This window comes from Lontra canadensis, unplaced genomic scaffold (genome assembly GCF_010015895.1).
Source record: "Lontra canadensis isolate GAN:19392208 unplaced genomic scaffold, GSC_riverotter_1.0 scaffold111, whole genome shotgun sequence".
Lineage (NCBI taxonomy): Eukaryota > Metazoa > Chordata > Mammalia > Carnivora > Mustelidae > Lontra > Lontra canadensis.
In genome coordinates this window covers 3,230,464-3,252,757 of record NW_022631105.1, presented here as the reverse complement: position 1 = coordinate 3,252,757, position 22,294 = coordinate 3,230,464, and the positions used below count along the sequence as shown (strand labels likewise).

Here is a 22,294-nt window from a genome sequence, read left to right as displayed (position 1 = left end):
GAATGGCGACCCCAGTGTTTTATGGTCCTCTGTTTTACCCCAAAAGAAAAGATTTAACTATTGACCGTGTTTTTTTCTAGCGGAAGATAACAGTCTGTCTCAAAAGAAGAAGGTCACAGTGGAAGATCTCTTCAGCGATGATTTCAAAATTCACGACCCCGAGGCTAAGTGGATAAGTGGTAAGTCCGGAGACCTGCATGCGCACGGGAAGCCACTCTTCCACAGTTTGGGTTTGGCCTGTTGCCTCTCATGTTCTCTCTTCAGCTGTGGAAGTCGATGCCCAGAGCTCTTGCTGCAATAATCACCTTATTATCATTCTAAGAAAATATGGATCTGGTAAAATGGGGCTGTTCCTTAGTGAGAAATGGGCTCTCAGTGTCACTTCCCCAAATCATTATTTCTCAGACAGAGATGTGAGCCGTTGCTAAGCAACAGGACCAGGCAGAGACACAGCCAAGCTCCCCTCCCTCTCCCTGTTCTTTCTTCCCTTTTGTACGGCCCTGGCTTTCACTCCCCACTGCATAGAGGGGCCGAAAGGACCTCCAAGGCTTCTTCTCAAAAGCCAGCAAATGAATGAAACTCGAGCCTGGTACACATTTGAGGATAAATTTATCTTCCTCTTGCACTTTAGTCTGGATATAATCTACTTTTCTGGTTTGGGGGAATTTTTAAAACAAAACAAAACAGGGTTGAAGGCCAAAGGCAGTATGTTTATGATGCATTTTTTTTGGTCTAGGACATAATCCATATCATCCACTTGTAGTTGAACTAATTCTCGAGTGTGGTCATGGGAGAAAAGGTGTGATTGAGTGCATGCCCTCCTCTGCAGGCTTTGGTGCCTCTCCGCTAGGTAGTTGGGTCAGTGCACCTCTCCTATTATCTCCATGAATGTGGGATGCCTTTGAAAAGGAATCCCCAGGTCCGAGAACCTTTATCGTGGAATGCTGGAGGTCTAGTTCAAATCCTGACTTTCATAATAAATGAGGCCCAGAGAGGTTATGTGATTTTTTTGAGGCCACACAGCTTGCTGGTGGTGCACATGTAGTTGGAAGCCTGTCTCCTGACTTCCCATTTAGTGTCTTCCCACGACTGTCTTGTTGGGTGACTGTGTTTTCATATTTTCTTGCTTCTGAAATGCAGATCATGCTTCACAAACTCTCAAAAACCAAATAGCAATGACGTTTTGCCGTTCGTCTCCTACTAGGGCAGTGGCTTCTCTTTTGTGCTCAACTGTGGCCTCAGTATTCATTTCTGGTTCTTAGATTCACTTATTTAAAAATGAGAGAAGATGGATCTCCGAGGGAATGTACTTTATACAAAGGAATTAGGGAGAAATAGGATCCGTGTGCTGGGGACAGCTGTTGGGGGGTGGGTGGTGCACAGAAATCCAGGACATGGAGAGAGCCAAGGTCTTTTGTTTGATGGAGGAAGTGATGTTACCTTTCGTGTTGAGGGAGACTTAACACCTGCTCTCAGTTTGTGTTAACCCCTTGCATAGGCAGGAGGAAAGCACCAAGAGCATACTCTGGGCTCAGTCTTGGGAATGAAAGGTGATTAGCCTCTTCTTAAAGATGTTCTTGATCAACACCCCCAACACACACAAAGCAAAAACCAAAAGAATAACACCTGCCCTCGCCACTGCTTCTCCCAGTCCCGTTCATGGACGTCCATTCTTCTGGCAGAACAGGCTAGAAAGCTTGGAGGCTCCTTTGCTCGGCTCAGTCTCTTGTTCCTAGTATCTGCTCCATCGCAGACGCCTACAGCCCCACCCAGCATGCTTAGCGCCTGCCCACCCACCCACACTCGGCCAGACTTCCGGGTTCGTGATGCCAGGCCACAGGCGGATGTGGCAGCTGTCCACTCAGAAGGATCTGCACCAGAGACAGGCGTGCGACAGGCAGGACTGGGAGCAGGATTTTCCAGTGGCTCCTCTGATAAAGGCTCTGGTGCCAGGAGACACCTAAGTGACCTTTGAGTCTCTCCAGCTTTCCCTTACTCTGAGCTGACTTGAGCTTCTTTTGATGGATTCAGGCGTCCACGTTCTTTCTCCCCTAAGGTGGTTTGTACGTAGGAGGCTCCTTCTGCCTCACACGCCCCCTCCTCTCTGTGTCCCATCTCTCCCACTCCCACCCCCACCCCGCAAGTGGTCCTTTTCTTTAGGATCAGCCCTCATTCTCGCTCCACAAGCAGGTTTTTCTGTACTGGCTCAGCCTTCTATGTTAGGCTCCCTTGAATCCTGGATGTGACCTTTTTTACATGCATTAAGTATAATTATTTATTCAGGACCCGTTTTTCCTTCTCAGTGTGAACTGCACAGAGGTAGGATTCCCGTGTGTTTATGACCTGGTGGAGTGCCTAGTCTGAAGCCATCTGGTCACCACCTTCTACACTTTCTCATTTGAGGCTTGAACAACCTAGTGTTAAAGATAAGGAGACATAGGAACATGCCCTTTTACACAGCGTGGTCCAGTGAAGGGCTTTTAAACAGAGCCCTGGATGTGAGAATCATACAGATGAGCTCCCTGCAGGGAAAGCATTACAGGCAGCATGGAACAGCAACTGCAAAGGCCTGGCGGCATGAGGCTGCCTGGCAGCCAGGAGCAAAAGCGAGCCGGGAGAGGAATCTTTGTATGATACATGTATTACGTATTCACTGTAGTAAGTCAGAAGACAAAACAGAGTTGAACACAACTTCAGGAGATACTAAAACTCACCTCTAACTCTACTGACTAGAAATAGCCACTATTAAATTTTTATACTTGTCTTTTCAGGTAACGTAATATGTAGGATAATACTAAGTGCATTCAGGGGGGGAAGTTTATAACATAGATCGTAAACATCTTTCCATGTATTAAATATGTATTTCCATTATCATCTTAATATCTGAATAGGATCACATTACATAAATGTACCTTAATTTGGCTCATCTTCAGATGCTAGAAGGTTAGCATGTGAGTAGGAGTGGAGTGGCCCATATAAAAAGCCGTCATGAATGATGGATGATAGGATGTGCAGCTGAGTAGAAATGGGGAGATGGGGGGAAGGACAGCCAGGTAGGACATGGAGGTTTGAAGCCTGATTAACTGGAATGGCCATTGCACTAACAGGGCATTGGTTTCTATGGTTAGATGACAAGTTCAGAGCAGAAGCTGACTGGAGAAAACTAAGTGGAAATGCTCTTTACATATTGAGGACCCAGCAGGAAGCTGGGTGAGTGGTCAGAGCCACTTAGAGAAATGTGGAAAGTGTGCGTCACTGAGGAGCGGTTCGGAGGGGAACCGAAGTCCAGAGGAGGTGGGAGGAGGGCCCAGAGGTGCAACACCAGGGAAGGCACAGGGGAAGTGACTTAGGAGAAGCAGCCTACCTGTTGTGTGATGTCAGAGAATGCGTCAGTGGGAAATTGCGCAGTGGCCACGTAGTCCCTCTGCCAGCAGATACCCTCTTACTCACCCTGTCTTGGACTCATGCCAGAGAAAGAGGGTGTATTATTTGTCTAGAAGCAGCTTTTGCTATCCCCTCCCTGCACGTGTAAACACCAGAAATGGTCTTCTCCAGATCCGTGGAGTCGTCCCTCCACACAAGTTGTCCGAGGCCCCACAGACTTGCGATACACAGATTTGCTTTTGCAGGTTTGCCTCTTAGGAAGGCAGTCTGGACTGAAGCTCGCAGATGGTCCTGTGAGCTCATGCCCTGTGCTGTGAGCAAAGCCAAGGCCACCTGCGCCCTTCAGGGAACCCGCTGTTCCCGGCCGCTATCTTCGGGACCCAAGCACGCCCGGGGCGGACGGGCTCCTGTGTATGCCAGCAGCTCCAGGAGGGGCTCCTCAGCCCACTCTGTCCTCCTCCCTGGGACCGTTCAGCTTCAGTCAGAATGTGGCAGAAGACCACCGTGGCTGGCCCCGGAGTCTCTGTTTACGCTCATTTCCATCCAGCCAGCCGCGTGTGAGCAGAGAGCCCTCCGCGTCTCTCCGACGCCATAGTAGAGACTATAAAATTGAAGAAAATTGCTTCCTTTGAATGTAGGAAAATATCAGCTGGCTGGTTGATACCAGAAAAGTATATGTTTTAGAAGGTAAAATTTGAGAGAGAGCACAGGGCTCAAAGCAACTTGATTTCCATATTTGCTTTTTCCTCTTCTCCTTTGTTATTTGGAAAACACAGATGGATTTTTTTTTTTTTTTTTTTTTTTGGAAAGCTCATGGGCTTGGATAGAAGAGGAATTCGAGTATAAAATGGTTTGGGTATTTCTGCTGCTTTGTGAAAGCCACATTTTTTCAATCAAAACCAGGAAGTCATCGAATTGTGGAGAGGGAGAAAGGTCCCGAGAGGTCATCAGTGTAGGCCCCGCCACCTGGCCAGCAGTAACTCCAGGGAAATGCCCAGGAAGGACAAGTCTCAGAGACCAGAGACATTCTTCAGTGTCTCAGTGAGGTCGAGATAGCAGTGGCATCATTTGAAGTCATTGCATAAAATACTATCGAAGAACATCATTCACTGTATTCCAGTCCGCAAGAAATAGACGAGATGGAATTCTAGTGCGCATTTGTGTAAACAACCAATTTCTTCTCTCTCTTTTGTAGTGGTTTTCAAGATTCCACTTTTCCTCAGTAGAAGAGAACCCCAGTGGTCTGGTATTACGAGGGCAATTACGTCTCAGATAATTTAAAGGCAATAAAGCCCATCCGTGCCGTGGCTCCCATGGGCTCCGGCTGAGGCTGTCGAACCCGCCACCTGTCTGCTTGGCTCCGTCCCCTTCTTAATGCATCTTCCACATTTCTAGTATTGGAGCTGAAACCGTTACCTGCTTAAGGTCCCTTGGGCGTTTCCTGTTGGAGTTTTCTGTGGAAAGACGGTAGCATTTAGTGGCAGTGGCCGGAGAAGAAAAGATTGCAGCGGGCTCTTCAGGCCCCTCAGTGTCGCTGGGCTCTGCGGTCCCCGCCACTCAGTTCATGGCTGGGAGTCACATCCCTGCAGGCTCGGCTGGGCCGCCACTGCTCCAGCAGAGAGAGGGCCCTCCGCTTGGGCAAGTACACGCTGTCTCCCGGGAAATTTAAGGACGCCCTTGCCTTTGTGGAACGTGGTGCCGACCCTTGCCAGGAGTGAAATCCAACTCAACTTGTATGTTTGCGTTATGAGAGGACAGGCTCCCCACCCGCATTTTGGGATCTAAGAAATAAGTATGTATTATACACACATATGCGTATATTTTGTTTTCCTGAGAAAGGGATCTCAAGCAAGAGTCACCTGTTGTTTTTCCTCTGCAGTGAGTGTGATGGACATTTTTTCTGGATGCCCTATGGTGGTTTCAGGGCTCCTAGGCTTTTAAGGACTTATCCTGAGGATACCCTCCGCCCTTCGCCCCTCTTTGCCTACATGAGGTACAGACGAGCAGGGTATGGCTTGAGACTCAGGCAGTGCTGGAGAGGTGTTCTTTCCAGTTTGGATCAAGTGCAGGGCGACAGCACTGCCCGGGCGGGCAGCCCCAGACTGGAGCCCAGAGTCTTACTTGCTTTTACTTGAGTTCACATTAAGGGAGCCTGGAAAGCTACCAAAGTCTTGGTTACTGCCTCTGTTGAGCCCATGGGTGCAAGTCCTCTGCAGGCTCTTTCTAGAACGTTCTTTTTAAAGGAAATCCAGAAGTTCCATTAATTAGAGACTCTGCATCCTTGAGTGCACGGCCCTCACACAGCCCCGACGTTATCATTTATTGTTTCAATTAAATTATCCCACAAAGTCCTTAACCATGTCAGCCTGCCAGGGGCTAATTAATTATCATTGACATCTTCTCAAACACGGGTCATCTTCTTAATTAATCCAAAATGAATCGCTTGCTCTCTTGCATAACCAAGTCTAAGCCCCTACGACCCGTCCGTCCCGCACGCCTGGCGCACCTAACTGTGCGTTCAGGTGTTTGTTTTCTTCTCTTGTCTTGCCCTTGACGGAAGCTTCTCAGGGCCTTCAGGGCACGCAGCGACTGCCGTTTCTCTCATGGACCAGAGTGTCTGGCTTGTGATAAAGTCTCCAGAGATGTCACTCAGCCGAAGAAATGACTCGGTGGTTGAGCAAACCGGGTATTTGGGGAAAAGCTCTCGGAGTAGCTGCTTTCCGGTTGACGGAAGACTCGCCAGGTTTATTCGTCAAAAAATCCTGGCATTTTAAGGAATTACACGTACATTTATAATGATAAATATATCTGACTCTCTTCTCCTGCTTTAATTGGGGAGAACCTACTAGATGCCGACAAGAGCCCCCGAAACCAAGCTTGCCCGTCCAGACATCGTGTTCATACTCGCCGTTTACTGCCTACGTGCCAAGTGCACCGGCGCGTCTCCGAGCTCTCCACACCGAGCGCTTCAGCTCATCGCTCAGAGCCACCCACAGAGGACACGGACGGCGTCGTGTCTACGTGGCCCAGCGATCTGCAAATCTTCAGTCACGTGGGGTCAATGAAGCATAAGCACGAGCCCCTGCTGTGGAAAGCCCGGGGGCCTCTTCTGTGTTTTGCCTTGTGCTTCCGGATCTCTTCCCGGGCTGACCCCCATCCTCTTGGGGTGGCCCGCCCTGTCCCCAGGTCATGGTTGCCTCTCATCTGCACGCTCTCTGTTCCCTGCGCAGACACGTCCACTGCTCTGTTCTCCCAGATGCACAGACACAAGCTGCTTGGTGCGGTCAGCGGCTCTTGTGAAGGGTGAGGGAAGAGAAGTGCGGCGTGCCCCAGAAGAAGGACCTAGAAATGAGCAACACACCAGCTGCTTCTGAAGCTGTAAGAGTGAGGCAGAGAATGTCTGGTCAGCTTCCCCTTGTCTCTTGCCAAGGAAGGCTTCCCAAGCCCACATGGCCTTGCTTTGCTGCTCTTGCTTCGGTCACAGGATCTCTGAGTTCACGTCCGCGGCCCCCGGGTGCTGACTGGCCTGGAGTTGGGGCAGAGGGATTGGAAGCCAATCAGCATTGCCTTCAAACTTGGCATGCGTCTCCTGCTCACCTCTGAAAGGTTTTAGGGCTTGGGCACGCCGAGTAACTGGCGTCCTGTGCTCTCTTTGCGAGCTCAGCATCTTTCAGAGGGACAATGTTCTGGGTACTGGGGCAGAGCTTTCTAATGTCTGGTGCCTTACAATGGTTGATAGGAGTTTGTCTTCGTTTGAATCTCATCTCAGGTCTTAGGGAGTGAACTAGGGGAAGTTCATGGGAAAATTCATGTCGGAATCTGGGATTTTTGACCCCAAGCATGTTCTGGGCTTTCAGATCCAAGTCCCTTATGTACGGGCTAGCCTCACCTCTCCTGCTTGTGGCTGGGCGCAGGCTTTCTCTCTGCTGCGAAGACCCCTACACAGCCCGTCTTCTCTGTGTCCTTGGGCCCCCACCCAGGCTCCTCCCTCCAGAGAAGACAGGCGAGGACTGTGCCTGCAGCTTTGTTCTGCAGACTGGTCTCCCTGTGCCCACCGTCCTTGCTTCCATGCTCCCTCCCACGGGGCTAGTTAGACTTTCACAAAAACAACCAAAGATGCCGAAGAACTCTTTCCAAAGGAAAGACACATCTGAGGGACCTCTACCCTTTGCCAAGCAAGGAAACAACAATAGAGTTGGGTTTTTAACTTCTCCCCAGCCAAGTGCTTAGACGGGGCTTCCGTCCCCACCAAAAGGAAGGGGGAAATAGAGCAAACCTCAGAAAGTTTAAAACCTGAGTCCTTCCTATGAATACCAGTTTTACCAGAGAAGGGTGGGATCAGAGAGGTTAAGTTATTTGCCTAACGAGTAGCAGAATCAGCTTCTTGAGGAGTTCTGTCTGACCTTCTTCAAAATTACCTTCTGGGGATTTTGAGAACTTATACAAAGTTCAGTGGAAAGTTTACATTTACTAAATGCAAGGGCCCTATGGGAGTCACTTGTGAGGTTGAATCCTTATGGGCCCTGGAAGTCTGGAAGTGTCAGTGAAGGACAAGGCAGTGTCCCCTGGGCCGTTTCATCTCCTCTCGCATGCTCTGAGGACCAGCCTGTCTCCATGTGGAACACGCAGTCCCTGCCCCTTGCTGCTGGTGTCCTACAGGCCTGCCATCCCCGGGGTCACAGCAGAAATGCCAGGGCCCTGAGGACGAGTCTGTTGGCAGACCCACGCAGCCTCCTGGGGCTCCGTGGGGCAGCCACTGGGAGCGTGAGCTCGGCTGCTTCTCCCACGTGTCGTTGACTTGTTTTTGCTGTTAGCGTCTCAGCCCCGTCTCAGGTGTGAGGTACAGACGGCAAATCCCGAGGAAATAAGCAGGTGAGCCTGAAAAGATGAATGCTGCGGGGTACCTTTATGAAAAGGACTGGGATGAGATTTGGGGTTTGTGTCCGATCTAACGGTTTGCTGGTAGACTCACACTAAACGCACACTAGCTACCTGGGGGTCGGTCAGCTCTAGGTCAGGTGTTCTCATGGGCAAATTCATGCCATCCCGCCCATCCGCCGTGCGGTGCTCAGCCGGGCAGCACAGTGTGGTAAGCAGAGATGAAGAATGCTCAGAATTCATGTTATCTATCTGCTCTCATTCAGTTCTCGAAGGTGAAACCCACCTCTGTCTGCAAAACCCTGGGCCATCTGTGTGTGAACATGCACACGGGTCGCGGAGGACAGAGACGGTGTCTGCAGTCAGGGCTGAGCGCGCGTCTTTCTGGCTGAAGCCCGAGGGGTGAATGTGACAATGACGTCAGTCTCTCCTGGCATGTTTTCTGTGCCAGCTCCCTGCTCAGTGACTTCTCACTTTTAAATAGGTCTCAAAAGGTTGATTGTTCATCCTTAAGGCAAATTGTTGGGTTTTTAAAACTTAATTGTGGGTTACAACCTCCAAATAAGTAAAGTTAAACGGGTCGCAAATAAAATCCGCACGCACATTTGCCTGCTGATGGGCGTCAGAAAGAACGGCCCCGTCAGCATGGCCCCGTCATTCTGCTGAAGCTGTTGGAAGCCTCACTCCTCCATGGTCCAGATCCCGCCCGCAGCCCTCGAAGACGTACTCTGTTCCCCAGGGAAAAGACCCACATAGCGACAGCTAAAAAGAGGTCTCCACTCCGCCTTTGGTCCCAGGCAGCCCTGTCTTCTCCTTTACTCCGCCGTGGGCTTCCTTGGTCTTATGGCGTCACGCTGGCCCAGACTCTCTGCCTCCTCCCTTTTCTGAGCCAGCAGCGCAGTGGGCAGAGATTAAAAACACAAGAACCCCTTCGTCTTACCTCATTCCCAACCACTTGCACGTGTGCACGAGGAACAGGAGACAGTGAGTCGTATTGGGAAGGGACCTCATTCTCTAGTTTTCCTTTGGGAGCTCAGGTTCGAAACTATGGCCACCAGCTGGGACTGCTCTAAGTTTCTGGACGGTTCCATGGGAACACCCTGGACAGAAGCCGGGGCTGTAACCTGGGGCCCCAGGGCGGAATGCGGCAAGCTCCTTTTCCCTGCTTATTCATGACCTTAGCACACCTTCTGCTAATGTGTCTTTCCAGGACTTTCATTCCGGGACAGGAACTTATCTCTTGAAGCTTTTTCTTTCCCACTGCAGTAGCTCAAGGATTCTATCACCACATGAAAGAAGAGTCAGTTCTGCACGGACCGCAGGGCAGAAAACAATGTAAATGGGTAAAGCAGGACCTTAGAACATCTTTGCTTTACCTCATAAATGTTATTAAGTGTGTGCCTGGAACTCTGGTTGGTTAGATTATGGTGTGGGGCCATAAGGACATACAAGCCATGTTTGTAGCTTACATCCAGAACTTAAGGCAGGTTGTCAGGGTTAACTTAAAAAGCATCAGCGTAGTTTTGTTTGCTCGATTACGTGGAGGGCTGTTTCCTACACCTAGTACAGTGCCAGAAAGTGTTTGCTAAGTGAGTACATAGAACAACATACATGAATTCACACCATTTTGTTCCAGTAAAGGATTTGGTGCAAGTCAAGGCAGACGTTAGGTAGCAACAGAAGATGCTATGACAGCAAATGCAAGACACACGCCCACAGTGCATGTTGGTTTCATGGGCGTTTTAAAGGAACAAAAATCTGCTGTGGACTGGGACATCCAAAGGAGCCCCCCCTCCTCCTTGCCTCCACCCCGCTGTCTGCCGCCCTCAGCCTCTTCTCCACCCTCCCCTCCCCCCGTCTCTTCTTCTGGCTATACACCTGACCTGGTGTTAATTTTACATGAGCGGTCATGGAAGTGCTTTGTGGCCGGTGGTGTGTCCATTTTCCGTGTGAGGAAACGGGCATTAGGCTTCATCTGGGGGTCACGGTTAGTATCACAAAAGAGAAGTGGCTGTGGGTTTGTCTCTCTCCAAAACTTCCAATGGGGCTCTTCCCTGTGGGTGGTCCTTTAAGCGGCGTGAAGCTCTTGTTCTCATTTTCCTTTGCCCTTCTGCATTCGAGGCTTTCTTCTGAAGATAAGTCATAAAATCCCACTTAGGGACTGAGACGCATTCAAGAGTCGCCCAGCAATGGCCTTGCACCAGTCAGTTAAAGACCCACGAAGTTTCCATATCCATCATCTTCATCAAGGCCCAGTGTCCATGGTCTGCACGCTAACCTGAGATACCTTTAAGAGATGGTGCTTCTTACATCACCAGGGTTCATGGTAGCAGCCTGGAAGTCAGCACAGAGTTCCATATGGGTCCTTCTGGAGAAGTCCTTGGACGGAGGTCAGTGACCCCAAGGATGTTGAGAAGCCAGGCCTGAGAGACATCCTCGTGTTCTCGAGGCTCAACTTCAGCGATGTTTCCAAGACCCCTGGGTGCTTTGGGGTCAATTGTGACTTTAGTGAATGAATTGTAGGTCGAGCAAGGGTCACTTACGAGAGGACAGATTGTTGCCATGACTTCTCAGTCTGTACTTGTGGTGTCATGGGAAAACATAGACCTGGAGCTCTCCATGGTCCTGTGAGTGGACGCCCATTGAAGCCCCCAGGGAACTTGCATTTAACTGGATCAAAACGGTTGCAGGGTGATGGCCCATCATTTCGTTTCAAGGTGTAGAAGAAGAACTAAAATGCTAAGATTTCTTTTGTTCTAAAATGGATGTCCTTTATCTTCTGAGTGCCTAGAGAGATTAAAATAGTTACAGTATGATGACAGCCGTCTTACGTAAGGAAAACACAATCCAGTGATTTGTAATCTTACTAGTTTTAAGAAGTAAAAATGCCCAGAGTAGTCCATTTACACTAACTTTCCCTGTGTTTAGGTTTTTCTTAAACCATGTCATGATTTTTATTTTTTAAAAGAATTCAGAATGAAAAGTCTCATGTTGGATGCATGGATGGCTCATTTAGTCAAGTATCTGCCTTCAGCTCAGGTCACGATCAAGTCCCACATCGGGCTCCCTGCTCATCTGGGTGCCTGCTTCTTTCTCTGTCCCTCCCCCACTGCACTCGGGCTCAGTCGCGCTCTCTCTCTCTCTCTCTCTCTCTCAAAAATAAACAAATAAGGGATGTCTGGGTGGCTCAGTTGGTTAAGCGGCTGCCTTCCGCTCAGGTCATGATCCCAGTGTCCTGGGATCGAGTCCCACATCGGGCTCCTTGCTCGGCGGGGAGCCTGCTTCTCCCTCTGCCTCTGCCTGCCATTCTGTCTGCCTGTGTTCGCTCTCTCTCCCTCTCTCTCTGAAGAATAAATAAAATCTTTAAAAATAAAAAAAATTTAAAAAAAAGAAAAAAAATAAATAAAAATACTTAAAAAATACTTTAAGAAGAAAAGGAAGTCCTATATCTGGAGCTGCTCATGGGTCATATGTGGTTGATAAGCCTCGCATATAGACACAAGCGATGAGCCTGTTCACATATAAGCAAGATACGTCCCTAGTTGGTAAAACCCACCCAGTTTCATAGGTCCTTTCCACCAGGCTAGACATCCCCAAGGAATCGTAGAATGAGAGAAGCCAAGAACCCTGAGCACCATCTGATAGAATTTGAACGTTACTCATGTGGAAAGAGGCAACCCACGGAGGCTGATTTACCCAAGTTTGTACATCAGGCCTCGGGATTCCCAAGTCTGGGTTTTTCCTTACCATTCTGCCTCCTCCAAATCAGCTGATGTCACCCAATCCTTCATTTACTCATCCATTTGACCAGTAATTGAAAAAACTCTGTAAAGAAAAATAAGACCCGGTCCTTGCCTCAGACACTTGCCGACTAGAGACAGGGGAGAGCTTAAATGGCGTGAGCAGTTGGGGGCACTTGGCCGAGACACAGAGCGGTGTGAGTGTGCATGGAACCTGCAGCTTACAGGTAGAGCTGTGGCATCGCCAGAAGAGGACCCCAAAGTCTGCCAAAGTGGGGGACATTCAGACACTGGTAGGAAATGAGGCTGTGGGGTGAGTGGGCTCAGCCTGGGGACCTTTGGCAGCCTCCTTCTCCGAGCAGAGGGACCTGTGCTCTCCCAGGGTGAGACCTGCCATGTTCTGTTTCTCGGGTGATGAGAGCTGCTCCCTCGACTAAGCTCAGAATCTAGCCGGGATGGCGAGTCCTGTACACAGACGGCTGTATACGTGCCTGCTTGCAGAAAGGGGAGGGGGAAATCACTGAGCCCACAGTGGGTTGAGCAGGGGAGCAGTGGACCTGCCTTCTGCAGGACCGTCTCACTGAGCCTGGACTGAACACCCACTAGAGGAGCCCGTACCTCCATTACCATGGTTCAGCGATAGGGAACACCCAACCCGGCCCATGTATTTGTAGCAGACAATTTACTGGACAGAGCCTTAAATTTTCCTAAGGAAGATTCTCTGAAGATTTGGAGACTTGACAGACATTATATTTCTTAGTTTTTAATGATATACCCGTGATGTGTTTTAAGACTTCCTTCTCTCTGGAACAAACACTGGCAAACTTAATTTATTTCAGGAAAAATACAAATGTAAGTGGACCTCTCACATGCACTGAATATAATCCCTTTCTGAGAATCTGAGCCTGCAAATCTCCTGTCCAGAAGGAATGAATTAAGTTTCGAAAAGCAGAATGAAGATGTTATGAACATGAACACTACAAGAAGTCACTTAATACAATTAACTTGACCCCAAAGGGGGATATGGGAGCCCGGGGATTTAAGGTTTTTACTCTATGAGAAGATCCCATTACGAGGTATCAGGTGTTTATCCCCTAATTTTCAGCATTTTTACCAGAGGGCGACTGTCAGCAGTCAGTGTCCCCTGAGCACAGAGAATGACTTGCACAACGGAGAGACCCGGCCGGAGAGCCAAGCTCACTTCAGCCCAAGGCGGTCATGGGCGTTGCCTACTGGAAGCCGTGTGAGGGAGGCTCCCACCCGTCCTTACCATCCAGGAGAGCTACTGAACAGATGGGGCCCCACGTCAGCTCTTGTGGTACTCGGAAGTGCGTACCAGGGAACGGGCCGGAAACCTTCCTCAAGGTCACCTCAGAATCCAGAAACGTACACCTGACGTCCAGTTTCCTTCACATGGCCGGTGTACGTCAACCCTCCGTGGCTATTGCCCGGGAACTCCGGCCGTGTTTCCGTCGTTCAACCTGTACCACCTCTAGAGAGTAAGGAAGGAAACACACGTCCTCAGAGAAGTCTTATTCCAGCTCACACATTCGTTTACCCCTTCACTCCCTCAGGCTTGTGCGGGGCCGACTGCGGCCCGAGCTCTGTCGTAGGCCCTGGAGGTAGAGATATGAAGATGGATGTGCTCCCTCAGAAGCTTCTGCTGTGGCTCGGGTGATGGTCTTCTGCTGAGCACAAAGCCCGGGAGGGCGAGAGCCTCTGTGAGCCTAGAGTCCAGCCTCTCCTATCAGGGATATAAAAACAAAAACCTAGTGGGGGTGCCTCCCGATCTGAACTGTAGTGAGAGGCCTTTTATAAAGATTTTATTTATTTGAGAGAGAGAGAGAGAGAAAGATCACGAGTGGAGGAAGGGCAGAGGGAGAAGCAGGCTCCCCTCTGAGCAGGGAGCCCGATGCGGGACTCGATCCCAGGACCCTGGGATCATGACCTGAGCCGAAGGCAGAGGTTTAGCTGACTGAACCACCCAGGCACCCCCCGAGAACCTTTCTAAGCTCAGAGCTGAGACAGAGAGAGGGGGAGAATGGAAATAGACTCTCTACGTGAGATGATCACCCACAGAAGGTTCTGTGTTGACTGACAAATTTTGAAAATAACATAATATGCCCATGTTTCCTTTTTAGAAGATTTCATTTATTTATTTATTCTATAGAGAGCACACACATGAGTGAGGAGAGGAGCAGAGGGGGAGGGGCAGAGGGAGAGAGGGAATCTCAAGCAGACTCCGCACTGAGCACAGAGCCCGACATGGGGCTCATTCTCACCACCCTCAGGTCATGACCTGAGCCAAAACCAAGTCAGAGGCTCAACCTCCTGAGCCCCCCAGGCGTCCCAGTAGGCCCATTTTTCTTGAAAACAATCTGCATTTCCTACATCTATGTAGAGAGGAGAATCTGGAAGACAGTAAAATAAAGTGAGAGCAGTGGTAATCTGCTAGGATTAGGAATATGCACGCTCGTTTTCCCCTTCGGTCATCCCCGACCACCGGACTCGCCCGTCTTCGTTATGGCGGAAACCAGCAGCCTTCTCCGCAAGGTCAGGAGAGGCCTTCCTGCTCGGCAGGGTGATGGAGAGCACCCTGTGTCCTCCCGCGGTAATAAGAAAGGGGATGAGGTACATTCTGGGACGAGCCGTGGTCAGGGACAGGTGTGAGACAGGCACGGAAGGGAGTAGCATCCGAGGCAAATGTCTGCTCTGGGCACGTCCAGGAAGTGTCCGAATCACGTGCCACCTTGCAGAGACTCCTGGTTGCTACCGATCAAGCAGAACCTTCTGAAACTCTAAGGTCAGGAGGAGCTGGAACCCAAGGAAATGAAAGCAGGGGAACCCCCGGACGGATTTCAGCTGCAGGTAACAGACACCCAAGTGAGTGCTGAACCAACAAGGAAATTAATTTTCCTCACGTATAAGACCCCAGAGTTGGACAATTCGTGGCTAGTGTCCTTGGCCCCTCAGGAATCCAGGCTTCTTCTGGACCTGACAACTCTGTATAGGGGGGTCTCCCCATGACATCATCCCTGACCTCTACCCGCCAGATGCCAGCAGCAACCCATGGCCCACGTTGTGAAAACCAGAAACGTCTCCAGACACTGCCTACCGTCCCCTCAGGCCCACGGTCACCCGCAGTGGAGAAGGACTGTTTTTGAGAGAGAGAGAGAGAAAGGCTCCCTGCTCAGCCACCTGGAACGTGTGGCTTTTATCTTCAGAGACTTCGAGAAGGAAAAGCAGGTAGTTCTGCTTGTTGCAAGGTGACTGCTTTGCCGCAGGCCCCGTAGCCTCCCGCCCTGGACTTGGCCGTGAGATGGGCTTGCGGTCTTGCGCGGAAGGGAGGGAGGCACAGTGAGGAAGGGAAGGATTTGCACCTGGACGTGATGAGTCCCTGGACGACGGGGGGTTCTGAGGGTGAAGAAGAGGAGGCAGAATGGACCCTGGGTGGGCAGCTGCCGGTGCCCTCCATGGGCGCCTAGAGGAGGGGGCCAACGACGTGCCTCAGTGGTCTTGCTGACAGTGTGTTCCCTGGACACAGAGTGAGCCCTCGTGGTGCAGACCCACTGGCTAGAGCACCATCTCCCTGCCTTTCGGGCCCGCAGGGTGTCTGTGAGCTGGTCTGCGTGTTTGCAGCGGGGGCAGCCGGAGCGCGTGAGGAGCGTGGCGGGTCCGCCGTGGCCGGGGGCTCAGCACGCAGTGCCCACCCCTGGTTGGAGCCCGGCTCGGTGCGGGCAGCGCGGCGGGATCTCCCATCCCCCAAGACGTCTCCATTCACTTTTCATCTTACTGGGTTGCGATTTATTTCTAAAACGTTCCATCGGTGCTTTAGAACACCTCAACCTTTCATTTATTTTTACTCTTAATAAAACTTCGGTCCCGTGTGAGATCGGGAACAGGACGACGAAGCCCGAGGTGCCGTAGCTTCCTCAGCTCACAGGCCGGGGACAGGCCTTGTTTCAGATATAACCTCCCTCCTCGCCAGCTGCTGGGGAGGAAACACACACACCGTATCACTGCAGCTGCAAAGGTCTGGGCACGTGTGCCTGGGGCCCCAAGACTCCGGGGCCTCAGCACCGAGTGAGAGAGCTGTGACTTCTCACAGCCAAGGGATGGAAGCAAAAGCATCCCAGGGAAAGGCCCCCAGGATGAGACCCAGCGGAAAGTGGGTGCCAGCCTCCAGAGCCCTCTCCCAGCGGGGTCACACGCCTGATTCCCATGACAGGCTGTCACAGCCCGGCTGAGCCCGTGTCTGCCGGGAACCTCACGAGAGACCCAGCGCCCCCGCCTTCGGTCGGGGCTGGTCCCACGAGGCTCGCGGGCACGCGCCCTGCCGCAGCCAAGATCCTGGGCTGTCTGGAAAGCAGATGTTCGGCGGGACCCGAAGCTCTTAGACCCGCACAGCTAGATGCGAGAGCCTCCCCAGAGCACCCCTTGTGTACGCGATGTCTGCTTCCTTCTCCCAGGTCCCAGGTGACGGCCCCGAGCTGCATCCCGTCTGCCTTTCCAGTGTTTTCCTGAGACGCTGACAGGCTTGTCACTCTGGGAATGCTCACTCTACGCCCCCCGCCCCATGCTGTGCAATCAGGCTTAGGAGCAGGGGCGGATTCGTGTGCCCTCTCCTCCCCCGGTTTCCACGCTCGGGTGGCAGCCGGATGGGGCTCCAAGATGCTGCTTCCCTCCCCCCAGCGCCCCCCACCGGCCTGGGCTTTTGGGGGATTTTTCTTCCAGTGATGAAAACGACACACCTATAGCATCCTGAGACTTTTGGATCTCTAAGTTTGAAATGTCTGGAATATTGAAAACAATTTTTTTTTATAAAAAGCAAGCAGAAACTAATGCCCAGTCCAGTCTGTCCGCATGACATTACTGTAGGTCCCTTTTCTGGGAACATGTCACAAAACTTTAATCACATTCCCCCAGGGATAGCTGTGAAATTCATTCTGAAAGTTGTATTTTTAGTTTTCCAAAAACTAAAAATAAACTCAAATGTATTTAAATGACCCAAGCTACGTTGTAAAAAGCCATCGTCCTGACATGAACACAACTCACAGAGGACCTTCTGTGGGGTGCGCGTGCTTGGCTCAGTGTGGGCTGGTGTGAGCGTCCCCACCCCCCACGGAGCCTCCAGGCCCCCCACGCTGACAGCGAGAGGTGACGAGGGGCAGTGGGGAAGGCTTTCCGGAGGGGGGCGCGTCGGGCTAAGGGAAATCGAGGGACGTTTCCACACTGGGGGCTGGGGCTTATCTGACGGGTGAGAGAAGAACGTTCCAGATCACAAGAAGAGCTGGAGTCGGGGGAGACGGCTCTGTCCCCGTGGCCCCAGTGTCCCTTCTGTCCTCTGTGACTCCGTGTGGCACCGGGTGGAGAAAGGGCAGGTGGCCGGCTTGACCCGTCGTTGCAGGTTGTGCCCTGACTGTGGAAGCCTCGAGTGGTGAGCTCAGGAGTTTGACTTTTAGCCTGCGAGCGTTTGGGGTGCGCGGGGTGGCTGAGCGTGGGAGCCGCTGGTCGAAACTGGGTTTGAGGACTACAGCTCTGCAGCAGGGGAGGAAAAAGGACAGCGTGCGGAGCCAGGGCCCCGGGCTTGCTGACATTTCATTAGTGTCTCAGAAAGTTTGAGAGTCCTTCAGGCTTTAATGCTCCTAGTGGGGGAGAAAAAAAAGTGAACTTGTCTTTCAAGGCCTCTGTCTGGTCATGTTCGATTCTGGATCCTCGGAGAACTGTTTACTCCTGCTTCCTCTTATTCTTCTCTAACGGGAGACAGAGTCGGCGGCGGACGGTACTTGTCCCGGCGATACAGCCTCTCACGGTAGCGTTGGCCTCTCTTGACCAAGCAGACCGTTGTGCTCATCCTCTTGGGTCTGTCCTTGGGTTTGTCCTTGGGTTGTCCTTGGGTTTGTTTACTTACTCAACACACAGTCCCTGAGCATCTTCTGCAGGCGAGGCCAGGGGATGGAGGAGGAAACGGCCTAGAATGATCTAGAACAAGTGCACACGTTGACATCACCAGATGAGTTTCCAGGCCTGACCCTTCCATGCGTCAGCCTCTTCATTTCCAAACTGGATCTAGAACCCTGCTTTTCCCAGGCCACTGTCTGAGGCAACAGGAGACCCCTGGTCTGAAGACACACAGCCTGGGCCGTTGTAAACGTGGTTCGGGAATACGGCTCCTGCTTTGGGACCCGATTTGACCGCTAGAGCCCCGCTGAGAGCATTTGGTCAAACCCAGCAGCAGTGACTTCCCAGTAAAGGAGCATTTCGAGCAAACTGTGAGAGCAATAGCCACGACACCGAAGATCAGAATCCTATAGTCTGTGAAAATACACCCAAGACATACTAAGGAGGTTGCGCAGACGTCGAATTTGTTGGATGCCAAGACTCGCTGACTTGGGTACATCAGTCCCCAGGGACTGAAATTAAAACCCAGCGCTCCTGAGTTAGGGATTAATAATATGAACAAGAAAACATTCATTCTTCTGAATTATCTGTGCTTACCAACACGGACGGACTCAGAGAAACGTCTTCCGTCGGCCCACAAAGTACTATTAGTTTTCATTAATTTTTAAAAGCCTCCGTGGAGCTTAGAGCTTTTTAGGAAACAGTGCCCTCCAGTGGCTACGGGGACAGGTGACAGCTGTTTTTAGGCGAGCCGGAGCCCTGATCTTAAGGCCAGCATGCAGAGACTGACGGTCCTTTTGCAGGTGGATTTGGTCACATACATGTAGCAAATAAGCTCAAAGACGGACACGGTGTGGCGTGGTGAGAGGGTCTGTGATTCCTGGATCACTGACCTATTCGCTCTGTTAAGATGGAACGGCACCTTGAGTGTCCATCGAGCTGCCTGTCATGGACAATAGCATTAGCGCTGTGACGTGGGACCATCCACCAGGAGCACTGCTGCCTGCCGAAGCCAGGAACCTCAACAGTTACTTCTTTTTAATGTAGTTAGGTGCGCTTTGGAAGAGAGACTCGTGCGGAAATAGATGAGTCAGAAGATTCCCATATGAGACCTAATTCGTAGGAGATACCACACTTGTCTCCTCCTCCTTCTCTTGTCCAGCACATCAGTACAACCCCAAACTCGGTTAATACCATCCTTCTGAGAATGAAAATTAAAATTAAATACTACCTCGAAAATATTCTCTTTCCGTTGAAAATATCCAAGTTTTTTCTTTTAAAAATGGATGCAGATTGGGGTTAAGAAGGTAAAGCAGTAAATGGAAAACAGACACGATCAAAATCTTTAAAAATATTTTAAAATTTATTTTATTTATTTATTTTTTGCTGGGGAACCCTATTAAAATTAGATGAGTGTTTGAAACTTGTGTCTCACGGTGTGACCTCCTCAGCCGCACGTTGTCTGGGACACGGGACGTGCGGTCAGAGTTACTGCATTGAAAGAGAATTTGTGGTTTGGGAAACCGATGGCTAGAAGTACTTGGTGAGTTGAATGGAGAGAAACTATCCCATTTCGTCACTGCAGGATTAGAACCAGAGCCGGGGCTTCTGGGCGGTGTGGTCAGTTAAGCGTCTGACTCTTGGTTTCAGCTCAGGTCATGATCTCAGGGTCATAAGGTCGAGCCCTCCTTAGGGCTCTGTGCTCAGCGCAGCGTCTGCTTAACTTTCTCCTTCTTCCTCTGTCCTTCCCTCCCCGCTCAAATAAATAAATAAATCTAAATAAAAAGAAGAAGAAGAATTAGAACCAGAGGACTCTTTCTTACTGATCAGGAACATATCCTTTTCACTCCGTTCTGGATCCAAGCATCGGAAAAGTCTGAACGTGGACATGTGACGTGAGACTTCTAACTCAGAGTTACCTGTTATCATCTTCCATTAGGATGGTACATCTGTCACAATTAATCCACTCATACTGATACGTCATTATTAATTACAATCCGTACTTAATTCAGGTGCGCTTAGTGGGTACCTGGTGTCCTTACCTGCTTCCCAATCCCATCAGGTTGTCACATGATATTCAAGATTTCTTCCTGCTTGCGCTCCTCTGACCATGGTCATTTCTCAGACATTTCTTGTTTTTCATGACCTTGACAGGGCTCAGAGGCAGGTGTTTTGAGAATGTGGTCCGGTGTCTGATAGATCATTCTTAAATTGCAGTCTCTGTTGTGTTTTTCATTGTGAGCCTAGGCTCACAGGGTTTGGGGAAGGAGTGAAGTGACCTTCTCATCGCATCGCATGAAGGGCACGTGTGGTCAAGGTGACTTACCATTGCTGATGTCAGCCTGGATCCCCTGGCTGATGCGGTGCTCGCTGGCTTTCTCTGCACAGCCTCTCTTTTCCCCCATCTTTCCGTACTGTGCTTTCGGCAGGAAGTTACTATGCACAGCCCACAGTTAAGGACTGGAAGGTCATATAGCCCCCTTATTGAGAGCAGAAAATCTGTATAAATCATTCAGAATTCTCTGCGGGGGAGATTTATTTCCCACCATTTCTTTCTTTACTGAATCTTTTATTGACATTAATATCAACTCATAGGTATTTATTTTATAGTTTGTATCACAATCCAATACTGCCTTTTTTTTTCTTTCTTTCTTAAATGCTTCCAGCTTCGTCTACTGCGTGCCCCTGCAGCTGACTCCCCTATCGTTTGATGTGCCCTCATCATCGTGGGTTTTTCCTGCGTCTTTTTGCTTTTCTCCCTCCTTCCCTTCCTTCTCTTTCCTGCCTTTTTCCTGTCCTCCTCCCTCATCCATCTTTGTTTCATCACCATCTTACTTTTTTTTTTTAGATTTTATTTATTTATTTGACATAGATCACAAGTAGGCAGAGAGGCAGGCAGAGAGGGAGAGAGGGGGAAGCAGGCTCCCGGCTGAGCAGAGAGCCCGACTCGGGGCTTGATCCCAGGACCCTGAGATCATGACCTGAGCCAAAGGCAGAGGCTTAACCCACTGAGCCACCAGGCGCCCCATCATCTTACTTTTTGATGCTACAAGATGCTACAGGCTTATCTTATATTTTCCCTTCCCCAGCCCTAGAATTAGCCATTTCTCCAAGGAGCCCTGGCTCCTTCTATTAGATAATAGTATTAGAAACCAGATCTCATTACCTTTGGGACCTTCGCAGCTGACCAAGCAAGGAAATAGATGTGTGTACCAACCTGTGTACCTGCACATATGTCTGTGTCTACCACCTACCTATCTGTCTGCCTCTCCCTCTCTCTTTCTCTCCCTCTCTCTCTCTACTTACCTACCTATTACTTAGCTCCACCTGTGTCTTTATAAAGCTACATGTGAGTTCTTATTGATGTCTCTACCTGGGACACTCCAGCTGAATAATAAGCCATCGTGTGTGTAGACCACATTTTGTTTATCCATTTCCTGTTGATGGACACATGGGTTGTTTCTACCTTTAACTTTCGTGAATAATGCTGATGGGAACACTGGTGTACAGCTATGTTTGTCTTAGTACATTTTCAAGGAGATAAATCAATGATTTTTAGTGTATTCATATCTTCTACAATGAGAAATTCCTTTCCCATCTGGCTGCTTTTTATTTCTTTTTCTCAACTAATTGCCCTGAGCTGTACCTCCAGGATAATGCTGAATAGCCGTAGTGAGAGTGGACGTCTCTGGCTCTTCCTTATCTCACGGAGAAAGCTACTAGTCATACACCATTGCTTCTGATGGGAACTGTGGGTTTTTCATAGTTCCCCTCTATGAGGTTGAGGAAGTTCCCTTTGGATCCAAGTATGTTCAGTGTTTTTATCATATAAAGATGAAGGGTTTTGTTTCCAGTGCTACTTCTGCACCAGTTGAAATGATCATGAACTTTTGTCCTTTGTTCTACTAATGTGGTGTATTACATTGATTTTCTATGTTGAACCAACTGTGTATTTGGGGGATAAATTCCCCTTTGTCTTGGTGTTTAATTCTCTTTATGTTGCTGGATTTGGTTTCCTGATACTTGGTTGAGGATTTTTGCCTCTATATTCATAAGAGGTATTGGTCTGTAGTTTCCTTGTGATATCTTTGTTTTTTGGATCAAGGTAGTACTGGACTCATAGAGTAAGCTGAAGAGTTCCCTTGTCTTCTATTTTTTGCTATTATCTCTTCAAATATGATTCCTGCCTTTCCTCTCTCTCTTCTCCTTTTAGACTCCCATTCTGTGTATATTGATACACTTGATGATGTCCCACAGGCCTCTGAAACTGTTCATTTTTCTTCAATCCTTTCTCTTTCTGTTCCTATTACTGTAGACCCTCAATTATCATCATGTTCACCATGTTCTCTCTTCTGCCAAATCTAATAATTATTTTTCACTTCTTCAGTGAC

General features: G+C 49.8%; 1 protein-coding gene across 1 annotated transcript in view; it reads left to right on the top strand.

Moving 5' to 3' along the window:
- The window catches only part of DPP6 (dipeptidyl peptidase like 6), a 646,419-nt gene that overhangs the window by 344,954 nt on the left and 279,171 nt on the right, over positions 1-22,294 (top strand). Inside the window, 1 exon segment of the mRNA XM_032840213.1 lies at positions 81-179. Within this exon segment, the coding sequence (XP_032696104.1) occupies positions 81-179 (99 nt within the window).